General features: G+C 40.6%; 1 protein-coding gene across 6 annotated transcripts in view; it reads right to left on the reverse strand.

Annotated features, from left to right (window-relative positions):
- NINL (ninein like) overlaps nt 1-16,413 on the reverse strand; it is a 174,774-nt gene that overhangs the window by 23,008 nt on the left and 135,353 nt on the right. For 5 of the 6 annotated variants that reach the window (XM_043604744.1, XM_043604745.1, XM_043604743.1 and 2 more), the window contains 2 exons: nt 14,095-14,199; nt 12,683-12,752 (listed from right to left, as the gene is read on the reverse strand). In XM_043604744.1, the coding sequence (XP_043460679.1) occupies nt 12,683-12,752; nt 14,095-14,199 (175 nt within the window). Of the gene's footprint in view, nt 1-12,677; nt 12,753-14,094; nt 14,200-16,413 lie in introns of all 6 variants that reach the window. The other variant, XM_043604748.1, reaches the window with a different exon arrangement.

Consider the following 16,413-nt stretch of genomic DNA (forward strand, 5'->3'; position numbering starts at 1 on the left):
TTTCACCCACATCTGCCTAATTTACCCTGATAACCACCAGAAGACTAGCAGAATGGACTCTCCAGGGCCAAGCATAGACGAGCAACCCACGGAAGAGGATAGGAAGGGCGGAGAGGCAGTGCGCACTACATGGACTGGCAGGAGGGAGCCAGGGCGGTGGAGGGGCAGCCAGCCCACCCAGCAAGGCAGAGCCTCCGACTGGCTTGCAAAAGCGGAGGGGCCAGATGGAGTGTGTTCTGACAGCCAATGGGACTTAACATCTGGAATGTTATAAGTCAAAAGCTCTGCTCAGAGAGTGGGAGGGAGAGTTGTTAAGCCCCGGAGGACAGGGCTCAGCTTGGCAGGAAACAAAGGTGCTGGGAAGCGCTGTCTCCCTACCCATCCCCCAGCCAAAATCCCAAAGGGAACCAGTTTCCGTCACGAAACTTGCTTGCACTGCACAAACACCCAACACTGTGCTTCTGTGGATCCATCCCTCCAATGGGTCTGCCTCCCTCCCGGTGCCGCAGGGCCACTCCTGAAGCGGACCACCAAAGGCAAAGCGAGCGGAGTCTGCCCCTCCCACCCCTGTGCACCTTGCGGATCCAACCTGGCTAATACGCCAGATCCCATAGAAGCAGTACCACAAGACTGGCAGCGTGCAAGTAGTCCAGACAGAGGCCACACCACTCCACAGTGAGTCCTGCCCCTGGGAGAGGGGAAGATAAGGTACACACCAGTCTGACTGTGGCCCCATCGGTGGGCTGGGGGCAGACATCAGGTCTGACTACGCCCGTCCACCAATACAGGTTACTCCAGACAGCACAGAGGAGGAGCCCTGCAGTTCCCGCCACTCCGGGGACTATCTAAAATGACGAAACGGAGGAATTCTCCTCAAAAGAAACTCCAGGAAGAAGCAACAGCTAACGAACTGATCAAAAATGATTTAAGCAATATAGCAGAAAATGAATTTAAAATAAGAGTCATAAAATTAATTGCTGGGCTTGAAAAGTGTACAGGACAGCAGAGAATCTATTACTACAGAGATCAAGGGACTAGTACACAGTCAGAAGGAGCTAAAAAATGCCATAAACGAGCTGCAAAATAAAATGGAGGTGACCACAGCTTGGATTGAGGTGGCAGAGGAGAGAATAGGTGAATTAGAAGATAAAATTATGGAAAAAGAAGAAGCTGAGAAAAAGAGAGATAAAAAAATCCAGGAGTATGAGGGGAAAATTAGAGAACTAACTGACATAATTAAACGAAATAATGTACGCATAGTTGGGATTCCAGAGGAGGAAGAGAGAGGGAAAGGTGCTAGAGGTGTACTTGAAGAAATCATAGCTGAGAACTTCCCTGAACTGGGGAAGGAAAAAGGCATTGAAATCCAAGAGGCACAGAGAACTCCTTTTAGACGTAACTTGAATTGATCTTCTGCATGACATATCATAGTGAAACTGGCAAAATACAAGGATAAAGAGAGAATTCTGAAAGCAGCTAGGAATAAACATGCCCTAACATATAAAAGGAGACCAATAAGACTCGACGGATCTGTCTATTGAAACTTGGCAGGCCAGAAAGGAATGGCAGGAAATCTTCAACGTGATGAACAGAAAAAATATGCAGCCGAGAATCCTTTATCCAGCAAGTCTGTCATTTAGAATAGAAGGAGAGATAAACGTCTTCCCAAACAAACAAAAACTGAAGTAACTCATCACCACTAAACCAGCCCTACAGGAGATCCTAAGGGGGACTGTGTGAGTGAAATGTTGCAAGGACCACAAAGTACCAGAGACATCACTACAAGCATGAAACTTACAGACATCACAATGACTCTAAACCCATATCTTTCTATAATAACACCGAATGTAAATGGACTAAATGCACCAACCAAAAGACGCAGGGTATCAGAATGGATAAAAAAACAAGATCCATCTATTTGCTGTCTACAAGAGACTCATTTTAGACCTGAGGACACCTTCAGATTGAAAGTGAGGGGATGGAGAACTGTCTATCATGCTACTGGAAGTCAAAAAACAGCTGGAGTAGCCACACTTATATCAGACAAACTAGATTTCAAATTAAAGGCTGAAATAAGAGATGAAGAAGGGCATTATATAATCATTACAGGGTCTATCCATCAGGAAGAGCTAACAATTATAAATGTCTATGCACCAAATACGGAAGCCCCCAAATGTATAAAACAATTACTCACAAACATAAATAACCTTATAGATAAGAATGTGGTAATTGCAGGGGACTTTAATACTCCACTTACATCATTGGATAGATCATCTAGACACAGGATCAATAAAGAAACAAAGACCCTGAATGATACACTGGATCAGATGGACTTGATAGACATATTTAGAACTCTGCATCCCAAAGCAACAGAATACGCTTTCTTCTCGAGTGCACATGGAACATTCTCCAAGATAGATCACATACTGGGTCACAAAACCGCCCTTCATAAGTATACAAGAATTGAGATCATACCATGCATACTTTCAAATCACAATGCAATAAAGCTTGAAATCAACCACAAGAAAAAGTCTGGAAAACCTCCAAAAGCATGGAGGTTAAAGAACACCCTACTAAAGAATGAATGGGTCAACCAGGCAATTAGAGAAGACATTAAAAAATATATGGAAACAAATGAAAAGGAAAATACAACAATCCAACCTCTTTGGGATGCAGCGAAGGCAGTCCTGAGAGGAAAATACATTGCAATCCAGGCCTATCTCAAGAAACAAGAATCCCAAATACAAAATCTAACAGCACCCCTAAAGGAAATAGAAGCAGAACAGCAAAGACACCCCAAATCCAACAGAACAAGAGAAATAATAAAGATCAGAGCAGAAATAAACAATATAGAATCTAAAAAAACTGTAGAGCAGATCAATGAAACCAAGAGTTGGTTTTTTGAAAAAATAAACAGAATTGATAAACCTCTAGCCAGGCTTCTCAAAAAGAAAAGGGAGATGACCCAAATAGATAAAATCATGATTGAAAATGGAATTATTACAACCAATCCCTCAGAGATACAAACAATTATCAGGGAATACTATGAAAAATTATATGCCAACAAACTGGACAACCTGGAAGAAATGGACAAATTCCTAAACACCCACACGCTTCCAAAACTCAATCAGGAGGAAATAGAAACCTTGAACAGACCCATAACCAGCGAAGAAATTGAATCAGTCATCAAAAATCTCCCAACAAATAAGAGTCCAGGACCAGATGGCTTCCCAGGGGAATTCTACCAGACATTTAAAGCAGAGATAATACCTATCCTTCTCAAGCTATTCCAAAAAATAGAAAGGGAAGGAAAACTTCCAGACTCGTTCTATGAAGCCAGTATTACTTACTTCCTAAACCAGACAGAGACCCAGTAAAAAAAGAGAACTACAGGCCAATATCCCTGATGAATATGGATGCAAAAATTCTCAATCAGATACTAGCAAATCGAATTCAACAGCATATAAAAAGAATTATTCACCATGATCAAGTGGGATTCATTCCTGGGTTGCAGGGCTGGTTCAACATTTGCAAATCAATCAACGTGATACATCACATTAATAAAAGAAAAGAACCATATGATCCTGTCAATCGATGCAGAAAAGGCCTTTGACAAAATTCAGCATTCTTTCTTAATAAAAACCATCGAGAAAGTCTGGATAGAAGGAACATAGTTAAAGATCATAAAAGCCATTTATGAAAAGCCCACAGCTAATATCATCCTCATTGGGGAAAAACTGAGAGGTTTCTCCCTGAGATCAGGAACACGACAGGGATGTCCACTCTCACCGCTGTTGTTTAACATAGTGTTGGAAGTTCTAGAATCAGCAATCAGACAACAAAAGGAAATCAAAGGCATCAAAATTGGCAAAGATGAAGTCAAGCTTTCACTTTTTGCAGATGACATGATACTAAACATGGAAAACCCGATAGATTCCACCAAAAGTCTGCTAGAACTGATACAGGAATTCAGCAAAGTGGCAGGATACAAAATCAATGTACAGAAATCAGTTGCATTCTTATACACTAATAATGAAGCAACAGAAAGACAAATAAAGAAACTGATCCCATTCACAACTGCACCAAGTATCATAACATACTTAGGAATAAACCTAACTAAAGATGTAAAAGATCTGTATGCTGAAAACTATAGAAAGCTTATGAAGGAAATTCAAGAAGACATAAAGAAATGGAAAAACATTCTGTGCTCATGGATTGGAAGAATAAATATTGTCAAAATGTCAATACTACCCAAAGCTATCTACACATTCAATGCAATCCCAATCAAAATTGCACCAGCATTCTTCTCGAAACTAGAACAAGCAATCCTAAAATTTGCATGGAACCACAAAAGGCCCCGAATAGCCAAAGGAATTTTGAAGAAGAAGACCAAAGCAGGAGGCATCACAATCCCAGACATTAGCCTCTACTACAAAGCTGTAATCATCAAGACAGCATGGTATTGGCACAAAAAAGACACATAGACCAAAGGAATAGAATAGAAACCCCAGAACTAGACCCACAAAGGTATGGCGAACTAATCTTTGACAAAGCAGGAAAGAATATCCAATGGAAAATAGACAGTCTCTTTAACAAATGGTGCTGGGAGAACTGGACAGCAACATGCCGAAGGATGAAACTAGACCACTTTCTTACACCATTCACAAAGACAAACTCAAAATGAATAAAGGACCTGAATGTGAGACAGGAAACCATCAAAACTCTAGAGGAGAAAGCAGGAAAAGACCTCTCTGACCTCAGCCGTAGCAATTTCTTACTTGACACATTCCCAAAGGCAAGGGAATTAAAAGCAAAAATGAACTATTGGGACCTCATGAAGATAAAAAGATTCTGCACTGCAAAGGAAACAATCAACAAAACTAAAAGGCAAGCAACAGAATGGGAAAAGATATTTGCGAATGACATATAGGACAAAGGGCTAGTATCCAAAATCTATAAAGAGCTCACCAAACTCCACACCCGAAAAACAAATAACCCAGTGAAGAAATGGGCAGAAAACATGAATAGACACTTCTCTAAAGAAGACATCCAGATGGCCAACAGGCACATGAAAAGATGCTCAACGTTGCTCCTCATCAGGGAAATACAAATCAAAACCACACTCAGATATCACCTCATGCCAGTCAGAGAGGTTAAATAAACAAAAGAGACAATAGATGCTGGAGAGGATGTAGAGAAACGGGAACCCTCTTGCACTGTTGGTGGGAATGCAAACTGGTGCAGCCGCTCTGGAAAACAGTGTGGAGGTTCCTGAAAAAATTAAAAACAGACTTTTTATGACCCAGCAGTAGTACTGCTAGGAATTTACCCAAGGGGTACAGGAGTACTGATGCATAGGGGCACTTGTACCCCAATGTTTATAGCAGCACTCTCAACAATAGCCAAATTATGGAAAGAGCCTAAATGTCCATCAACTGATGAATGGATAAAGAAATTGTGGTTTATATACACAGTGGAATACTACGTGGCAATGAGAAAGAATGAAATCTGGCCTTTTGTAGCAACATGGATGGAACTGGAGAGTGTTATGCTAAGTGAAATAAGTCATACAGAGAAGGACAGATTCCATATCTTTTCACTCCTATGTGGATCCTGAGAAACTTAACAGAAGACCATGGGGGAGGGGAAGAAAAAAAATGGTTAGAGAGGGAGGGAGCCAAAACATAAGAGACTCGTAAAAACTGAGGATAAACTGAGGGTTTATGGGGGGTGGGTGATGGGGCTGAGGAGGGCACCTGTTAAGTGAGCACTGGGTGTTGTATGGAAACCAATTTGACAATAAATTTCATAATAGAAAAAAAGTGAATAAACATTAAAAAAATTAAAAAAAGAAAATGTGAGTGTTAAATTGTGGGATATCAACCCAATGGACTAATATTCAGCAATAAAAAGAAGCGTACTACTGTACAGGCATCACTTCCCTGAATCTCCAGGGAAGTATGATGTGCAAGAAAAGTCATTCCCAAAGGTTACATTCTGTGTGATTCTTTTTAAACAACATTTTGAAGTGATAGTTTTAGAAATCAAGGACTGATGAGTGATTGTAGGGGTTAGAGGCTGGAGGAAGGGAGGAGGTAGGTGTGGTTATAAAAGAACAACATGAAGGATCCTTGAGGAGTTGAAACTGTTTAGTATCTTGACTGTGGTGGTGGATACATGAATCCACAGAGGCAATAAAATCATATGGAACTCAATACACACACCTCCCCCCCACACAGACATAAACACACCCCCCTACAGACATACACATACACACATGCATGCATACACATGCACACATACACCACACATATACACATACATACACCAATACACACATACATACACAGTGACACACACACACATGCACATGAGTACACAAGTAAAACTGGGGAAATCTGAATATCACCCATGTATTGCATCAACATCAATAGACTGTTTATAATATTTGTTATAGGCTAATTCCTGTCCACCCAAAATTATATGTTGAAGTTCATACTCTCAATACCTCAGAATGTGACTTTATTTAGAGACAGGGTCTTTAAAGAGGTGATTAAGGGAAAAAGAGATGCTATGAACGCGCTCTAATCTGATAGTGTCCTATTAAGAAGAGATTTGGATACCAACATGTAAGAGGGAAGACCACATGAGGACACAGGAAGAAGACAGCCATCTACAAGAGAGGCTTCAGGGGCGCCTGGGTGGCTCAGTCGGTTAAGCGTCCAACTTCAGCTCAGGTCATGATCTCGCAGTTCATGAGTTCAAGCCCCGCGTCGGGCTCTGTGCTGACAGCTCAGAGCCTGGAGCCTGTTTCAGATTCTTGTCTCCCTCTCTCTCTCTGACCCTCCCCCGTTCATGCTCTGTCTCTCTCTGTCTCAAAAATAAATAAACGTTAAAAAAAATTTTACAAGAGAGGCTTCATGAAATTAACCCACCAACCCCTTGATCTTGGACCTCTAACCTTGAGAATTGTAAGGAAATATATTTCTGTTGTGTAAGCCACTCAGTCTGTGGTATTTTGTTATGGCAGCCTTAGCAGACTAATATATATATTATACTATAATTTTGTAAAATGTTACCAGTGGAAGATTCAAAACCTTTGGGATGCAGCAAAAGCAGTCATAAAAGGGAAGTTTATAGGAATACAGGTCTATCTCAAGAAGCAAGAAAAATCTCAAATAAACAACCTACCCTTATACCTAAAGGAGCAAGAAAAAGAAAAACAAAAAAACCCCAAAACCAGTAGAAGGAAGGAAATAATAAAGATTAGAACAGATACAAATTATATAGAAACTAAAAACCAAAACAAAACAAAAAGCAGAACTGATCAATGAAACCAGGAGGTAGTTCTTTGAAAAGTTAATAAAATTAATAATCCCCCAGCCAGACTAATCAAAAAATAAAAGAGAAAGGACCCAAATATATAAAATCACAAATGGGAGAGGAGAAATAACCAACACCACAGAAATACAAACTATGAAAAATTATATGCCAACAAACTGGACAACCTGGAAGAAATGGATAAATTCCTAGAAACATATAGCCTACTAAAACTGAAAAAAGAAAAAATTTAAACAGACTGATAACCAGCAAGGAAATTGAATCAGTAATCAAAAATATCCCAACAAAACTCTAGGATCAGATGGCTTCACAGGCAAATTCTACCAAATATTTTTTTTAATTTATTTCTTTATTTTGAGAGAGAGGGAGAGGGAGAGGGAGAGAGAGAGGGAGAGAGAGAGAGAGAGAAAGTGAGCACATGAGCAGGGGAGAGGCAGAGAGAGAGGGAGACAGAGAGAATCCCAAACAGGTTCTGCTGTCAGTCCAGAGCCTGATACGGAGCTTGAACTCAGGAACTGCAACGTCATGACCTGAGCCTAAACCAAGAGTCAGACACTTAACCCACTGGCCACCCAGGTGCCCCAATTCTACCAAACATTTAAAGAACAGTTAATACCTATTCTTATCAAACTATTCAAAAAACTAGAAAAGGGAGGAAAACTGCCAAATTCATTCTATCATTACCCTGATACCAAAACCAAAGACTCCACTAAAAAAGAGAACTACAGGCCTGTTTCTCTGATGAACATGACTGTAAAAATTCTCAATAAAATACTAGCAAAACAAATCCAACAATACATTAAAAGAATAATTCACCATGATCAAGTGGGATTTATTCCTGGGTTGCAGGCCTGGTTCAATATTTGCAAATCAATCAATGTGGCACATTGCATTAATAAAAGAAAAGGTAAGAACCATATGATCATTTCAATAGATGAGGAAAAAGCATTTGATAAAGTACAACACCCATTCATGATAAAAACTCTCAACACAGTAGGTTTAGAGGAAACATACCTCAACATGAAAAAGGTCATATATGCAAAATCCAGAGCTAGAATCATCCTCAATGGCATTTGAAAACTGAGAACTTTTCCTCTCTGATCAGGAACAAGACAGGAATGTCCACTCTCACCACTTTTATTCAAGATGGTACTAGAAGTCCTAGCCATAGAAATCAGACAACAAAAAGAAATAAAAAGCGTCCAAACTGGCAAGGAAGAGGTGAAATTTTCACCATTTGCAGATGATATGATACTATATAGAGAAAACCCAAAAGACTCCACAAAAAAACTGCTAGAACTGATAAAAGAATTCAGTAAAGTTGCAGGATGCAAAATCAATGCACAGAAATCTGCTGCATTTTAGACATAATGAAGGAGCAGAAAGAGAAATTAAGGAATCAGTCCCATTTATTATTACACAAAGACAATAAGATACCTAGGAATAAACCTAACCAAAGAGCTGAAAGACTATAAAACACTGATGAAAGAAACTGAAAATGACACAAAAACGTGGAAAGACTTCCATATGCATGGGTAAGGACAAATATTGCTAAAATATATATCTATACATTATATCTATGCTACCAGATATATCTATATATATTTATAGTATATATAGTATATATCTATACTACTAAAAGCAATCTACACATTTAATAGAATCCCTTTCCAAATACCAACAGTATTTTTCACAGAACTAGAACAAGAAACCCTACAATTTGTATGGAACCACAAAAGGCACCAGATAGCCAAAGCAATCCTGAAAAAGAAAAGCAAAGCTGGAGACATCACAATTCTGGACTTCAAGCTATATTACAAAGCTGTAGTAATCAAAACAGTATGGAACTGTCACAAAAATAGACACAATCATCAATAGAATAGAATAGAATAGAAAACCCAGAAATGAATCCACAACTGTATGGTCATTTAATCTTTGACAAAGCAGGAAAGAATATCCATTGGGAAAGAGACAGTCTCTTCAACAAATGGTGCTAGGAAAACTGGACAGAGACATGCAGAAGAATGAAACTGGACTACTTTCTTTCACCATGCACCAAATTATACTTAAAATGGATTAAAGACCTCAATGTAAGACCTGAAACCAGAAAGATCCTAGAAGAGAGCACAGGCAGTAATGTCTCTGAGATCAGCCATAGCAACTTCTTTCTACATATGCCTCCTGAGGCAAGGGACACAAAAGCAAAAATAAACTATCGGGACTTCATCAAAATAAAAAGCTTCTATAGAATGAAGGAAACAATCAACAAAACTAAAAGGCAGCCTATGGAATGGGAGAAGATATTTGCAAATGACATATCTGATAAAAGGTTAGTATCCAAAATATATAAAGAACTTATCAAACTCAACAGCCAAAAAACAATCCAATTTAAAAATGGGAAGAACATGGGGCGCCTGGGTGGCGCAGTCGGTTAAGCATCCGACTTCAGCCAGGTCACGATCTCGCGGTCCGTGAGTTCGAGCCCCGCGTCAGGCTCTGGGCTGATGGCTCAGAGCCTGGAGCCTGTTTCCGATTCTGTGTCTCCCTCTCTCTCTGCCCCTCCCCCGTTCATGCTCTGTCTCTCTCTGTCCCAAAAATAATAAATAAACGTTGATCATCTTTCCCTATGTTTAAAAAAAAAAAAATGGGAAGAACACATGAATAGACATTTTTCCAAAGAAGACATTCAGATGGTCAACAGACACAGGAAAAGATGATTAACATCACTCATTACCAGAGAAATACAAATCAAAGCTACAATGATATATCACCTCACACCTGTCAGAATGGGTAAAATCAACAATACAAGAAACAACAGGCACTGGCGAGGATGTGGAGAAAGGGGAACACTCTTGTACTGTTGGTGGGAATGCAAACTGGTGAAGCCACTCTGGAAAACAGCATGGAGGTTCCTCAAAAACTTAGAAATAGAACTCCCCTGTAATCCAGCAGCCACGCTACTAGGTATTTATCCACAGAATACTAATTCAACAGTATATATACTAAAAATACTATTTCAATGGCATATATACACTCCAATGTTTATGGGAGCATTATCTACAATAGCCACATTATGGAAATAGCTCAAGTGTCCACTGACTGATGAGTGGATAAAAAAGATGTGGAGTGTATGTTTGTAAGTATACACACACACACACGCACACACACACACACACACACACACACACACACTGGAATATTATTCAGCCATAAAAAAGAATAAAATCTTTCCATTTGCAATGACACAATGGAGCTAGAGAGTATAATGCTAAGTGAAATAAATCACAGAAAGACAAATACCATATAGTTTCACTCGTATGTGGAATTTAAGAAACAAACCAAAGGAGGGGCACCTGGGTGGCTCAGTTGGTTAATTGTCCGACTTTGGCTCAGGTCATGATTTCACAGTTTGTGGGTTCAAGCCCCGTGTTGGGCTCCAGCCCATAGCCTGGAGCCTGCTTTGGATTTTGTATCTCCCTCTCTCTCGGACCCTTCCCTGCTCGCATTCTGTCTCTCTCAAAAATAAGTTAAATATTAAAAAAAAATTTAAGTAACAAAACAAAGGAGCATAGAGAAAAAAAGAGAGAAGCAAACTAAGAAACAGACTCTTAACTATAGAGAACTGATGGTTACCAGAATGGAGGTGGGCGGGGGAATGGGTGAAATAAGTGATGGGGACTAATGAGTGCCCTTATCATGATGAGCACTAGGTGTTGTATGTAAGTGATGAATCACTATATTGTACACCTGAAACTAATATTACACTGTATGTTAACTAAGTGAAATTTAAATAAATGTTACCGTTGGGGGAAACTGGTCAAAGTGTTTAAAGGATTTCTCTATATTTCTTATAACTACGTGAGTCTATAATCATTAATAACAATACCAATTTAAAAAAGAATAAAGAAAAACAAGAATGACACATCCCAGCTTGTGTGCTTCCTCCTTAATAATCCACCCAAAAACCACTAAAGGAGACCAAATATGAAAGCATCCGTGTAAGAGGGCAGAGAGAGGACTAGTGTGGGGTCAGTGCTGAAACAAAACGGGAAGGGCATTTATGCATGGGATAAAGGAGACTAATCAACAGTAAGTACATCTTCTGAGGATAGAAACCAGGATTCTCACTGTTGGAGATATGAGTTACAAATATAGAAAGGGAGAAACTAGGATCATCCCTAAGATATTAGGTGGGAACTGCATATATGGGTTTGAATTCATGATTTTCAATAGAGAGACAGAAATAAATAAATATTCATGAAACTACATGCACATTCATTGATGAAACTCTAAGTACATACACACTCCATAACTATCCACTAACTATGCCTGGAAGTAGTGACACCCCAGGAGCAGTGGGCACTCCTGGTGCCCAGGTCTTGGTCTCCAAACACTATTCTACACTAACAGTCACCAGAAGCTCCTTGGGGGAGTAGCTGATTATAGGGCTCAGGCAGGGGAAGTATTAGATGAACTTGGAATATCTGGGGGTACCAGAAAGTAAAGAAGTGCTCAAAAAATGATCAGGGTTCATCTGGAGGACCAGAAACCACTGCGAAGGGGCTCTCATTGGCCAAATCTGAGACAATTTGAGCACGAAAATAAATACTGATAGTAATGTATTATAACCCATTGAGAAAAAGCAGGAACCTAGGATAGTAATAGGATAATGTAATGAATAAATAAGTGAAAAGAAAGCTCTTCCTTACACATTTGAAATACCAATAAACATAAAAGGAATGGTGGAATTAGTTACCAACTGGCCACCATCACAGCAAGAAATAAAGGATGCTAAAATAAAGGGTAAGAATTCGATGGGGAATGGGGTATTTACATAATATTAAAGTATCTACCATACAATACTCACCATAACAAAGGGAAAAGTAACCTTACTGTGGAGAAGCTTGGCCAACACCACCTAACCAGGAATCAAAGCCAACATCACTAGTAATGGGACAAATTATGGGACAAAGAGACCTAATCTAAATCTAATCACAAGAAAACATCAGACAAACCAAACAGAGTTACTTCCTACAAAATAACTGTTTATAATCTTCAAAAGCACCCTGGTCCTAAAAACCAACTGAAGGAGCCACCTCTCACCTCTCACCTGTGAAGGTGAGAGGACAGCTGGCAAAGCTCAAGGGGGTGGAGGCTCAGACAGCACTTTTGCATCCCTGTTCATATCCTTTGAGTCAGGGAAGGGACGGATGGCTTGGCAAATCACTCTCAGATCTTTCAGAAAAAAGTTCTGTCCTTCCTTTCTGTAAGTTTGAAATGATCTCAAAATAATGAAAAAAGGAGAGTGGTGTTAAGCGTCATGCAGGAGTCGATACCTGACCTGTTTGTTGAGTTCCTCCATTTCAGAGCAGGCCTTTTCCTTGTCTCTCTTTAAAATCTCAATTTCCTTCCTATTGGAGAAGCAAAATTAACAATGTCACTGACCAGCCAGTTTCTTTTTCCCATCATTGGGTTCGCAGCCACAAAACAGACACTCACACCTGCTCTGTCACTGTTCTACACTACTGCCGCTGCCCATCCAGTAGGGACCCCAACCCTCGGAACCAGAGGAACACTGCCAATACCGTAAGAACAAACACCCTCCATGACATTCTTCAGCCACACATAGTAATATCTCTTTAGAAAACATGTGACGAGTCACACTAAGCAGCATAAATAGGACCAAAACAAAACAGCCTTATATCTGCTGGGGTCTGTTGGGAAATGGGCCCTGGCAGCAGATTAGAGAAACAACAGTTTCTAGAGGGGAAAAAAACTTTTAGGGGCGCCTCGGTGGCACAGTCGGTTAAGCGTCCGACTTCAGCCAGGTCACAATCTCGCGGTCCGTGAGTTCGAGCCCCACGTCGGGCTCTGGGCTGATGGGTCAGAGCCTGGGGCCTGTTTCCGATTCTGTGTCTCCCTCTCTCTCTGCCCCTCCCCCGTTCATGCTCTGTCTCTCTCTGTCCCCCCCCCCAAAATAAATAAACGTTGAAAAAAAAAACTTTTAGATTTCTGAAATCCTGTAACATAATACCAACCAGTTGTTGACCATCTGCTCTGGGGATGCCATATTTTAATCATGTTGAACTTCAGAGATGAAAAAAAAAAAAAGTCAAACAAACTGTCCTTGGATAAGACTACAGTAGTGAAAGCAGAAAGCCACAGATGGGTACTCTGTGCTTTCTCCCCTCCACAAACACAGTCTCTCCTGCCTCAGTTCCTGCTCCCCTTCCCCACCTCTACCCCTTATTCTAACCCACTGAAATCCACAAACCATGGAGAAGCCCAACTAAAATCATTATCAAAACATGAAAAAACAGATTCCAAAATGGCCCAAGAAGCATCTCTTATTGCTAAAGAAATACTCACTGTCCCCCACCCGCACCCTGAGGCGTGATATGGAGCAGCTCCATGGGATGGAAAGTGCTTATACAGACTTCAGAGAGAAGTGGCCCAAGCTGGAGCTGTCCACCGTGGTGCTGACTGTGCCGCAGTGTGCACATGTTCTACCTCATACTTAGGAGCCCAGGAATGAATGTGGCTGCCAACATCTGGAAAGGGATCTGAGCCCTCCCACGCCTATCAGGGCTGGTCAGAGGTCAGCATGGCTCGCCTTTGTGGTTTTCTGGAACTCAGGGTTGGTGTGTTAACACTTCCCACTTTCCACAGCAGTACCTTCTAAGCCCATTGCACAAAAAGCAAAGCATGTTGCAGACTGGAGTCCAGTTATAATGACTGAGCCAGGGCCCTTACCTCTGTGCATCATTTGTCTTTTCTGCAGCTTCAAGCTCTTGCTGAATCCTTCCCAGCTCATTTTTCAACAATGTATTTTCTTCAGAAAGCCTATCCAACTCGATTCTGCCAGAAAAATTGAAAAAAAGAAGCTGGGGACTCCAGGAGCTGGCCACATGCAGTCCACATGAGTCTGGTCTTGCAGCTGGAAGTCATGGTGATCTTGCATCATCCCTGGATGATGGCACAGGGCACACTGTTATTTTTTCTATGCACAGCTAACATGCTATGGTTTGCATCTCCTAAGCAATAAGCTACAGAAAATAAAGCTTTCTTACCTTCTAAAACAGTCACACAATCAACAACTCACTAATGCATTCAGCACCTTGGTTCTGTTTATGTTTATAGGGAATCTGTTACTGCATCTTACAACCACTAACTGCAATAGGAGTATGCTCACAGTTGGTATGAATGCACAACGCTGGCTGTGTGTCCTCAGGTTACAGCAAAGGATATTCATCTCCCACCAAGGAACTCTGACATAGAGATCAGGAACATAAGGAATCAGAAGACCAAAACACATTTTCCTTTTTAGTGAGAGCTCCCCTCATTGTACACTCTGAAGTCAACACTAGGGAGGAGAAACTGGGAAGATGTCCACATTAGTGGGCATCATACCTGACACAAGGTAGAGGCCTCAATGGAAAGAAGCAAGCATGAACAGTTACCACATGAACCATGTCTGCCTGGAGCCACTTTTGCTCTCTTATAACTTAGAGGTCTCCACTAATGTAACACTAGTGACGTATGGTAGATGAGCAATTTACCAGTAAAGATCATGAAAGAGACAGCTTAAAACCCATATTTGCTGGACAAGAAATTTATTCTTCAGGGGCGCCTGGGTGGCTCAGTCAGTTGAGCGTCTGGTTTTAACTCAGGTCATGATCTCGCAATTTGTGGGTCCTAACCCCAAACTGGGCTCTGTGCTGACAGCTCGGAGCCTGGAGTCTGCTTCGGATTGTGCGTCTCCCTCTTTCTCTATTCCTACCCCACTTGTTCTCTCTCTCTCTCTCAAAACATAAATAAACATTTAAAAAAAAAGAAAGAAATTTATTCTTAGTAGATACTGGTCTGGTTGACATTTATTTCCCCCATTGGTCCTTATCTGGCATTAGCTTCTAATTGTTTTAAGCGAAAAATACTCAAAGCCATGTGATCTTGTCATGTTCATTTTATGTAATATGCTTATAATACCAAGCATAAATGTCTTCTTAATAAGCATAAATATGACTTCATTTTATCTCATGAGAAACTAAAGGGAAAAATAAGGAAAGGTTAATTATTGGAATTTTTAAAGCAGTAAAAGGTTTTAAGCAGGGGAGTGAAACAAATGAGGTCTGTGTTTGGAAAGTACCATTCTGACTCCAGAATGGGAAAAAAATTGATTCAGTGCAGATGGGGGGGGGGAGGGGCGGGCGGAAGGGGGGCAGTTCCCACTTAAAGCTTCCTGGACCTCAGATAAGCTGATGGTGTCCTATCCTATCCACCTCACCACACCAAGCAATTAGAGAAGTGTGAGGCTGATCATATAATGGGTGATTGTCCTCACAGATGGTAATGGAAACCTCCAAGGGCCCTCTAACAAAATAAAAACCTGGAAGCTGAAACCCCAGCTTTGAGTATTAAGCAACACAAAGATAGAGTTACCCTGAGGCCAATGCCTATGTCAGCACTGCCATCAGCAGCATGGACTCCTGCATTAAGCCAGTGCCCTAAAAGGAGGTTAAAGTGGCCCTGGATTGGGAGGCTCTCAATTCTCAGCAAATGCAGTATCTACCCTTTCTGCAGAAAGCACCCTACTATGGCTCCTGAGATTCCCAGTGATTAACATCATGTAAACATTAGCTTACAAAGATCACCACAACATACATGGAAAAAAGCTGCCTCTGAGAGGCAGCAGAAGCAAAACAACAGAATTAGATCCCATAGGAACCTCAGATATTGGAATTACCAGACACAAACTAGAGATAAATATAAAATGTTTATGCAAATAAAAGATGGAAATAAAAAAATAAATAAGCAACAAAAACCTATCAAAAATGATCAGACCAAGCAGGACAAAATAGGATTTTTGGAAATGAAAAAAAAAAAGGCAATGTCAAACTAAAACCTCATTGAATGGGTTAAACGGCAGATTTAGATAGAGCTGAAGGAAGAATTACTGATCTGGAACACAGAAATGGGGGAAAAAAACCACCCAGAATGAGACAAGTGAGAAAAGAAGATATGGAAGGGAAGAAATGGAGGGAAAGTGAAAAGCTCTAACATCATACATCTAAT

The sequence above is a fragment of the Prionailurus bengalensis genome, chromosome A3 (assembly GCF_016509475.1).
Source record: "Prionailurus bengalensis isolate Pbe53 chromosome A3, Fcat_Pben_1.1_paternal_pri, whole genome shotgun sequence".
Lineage (NCBI taxonomy): Eukaryota > Metazoa > Chordata > Mammalia > Carnivora > Felidae > Prionailurus > Prionailurus bengalensis.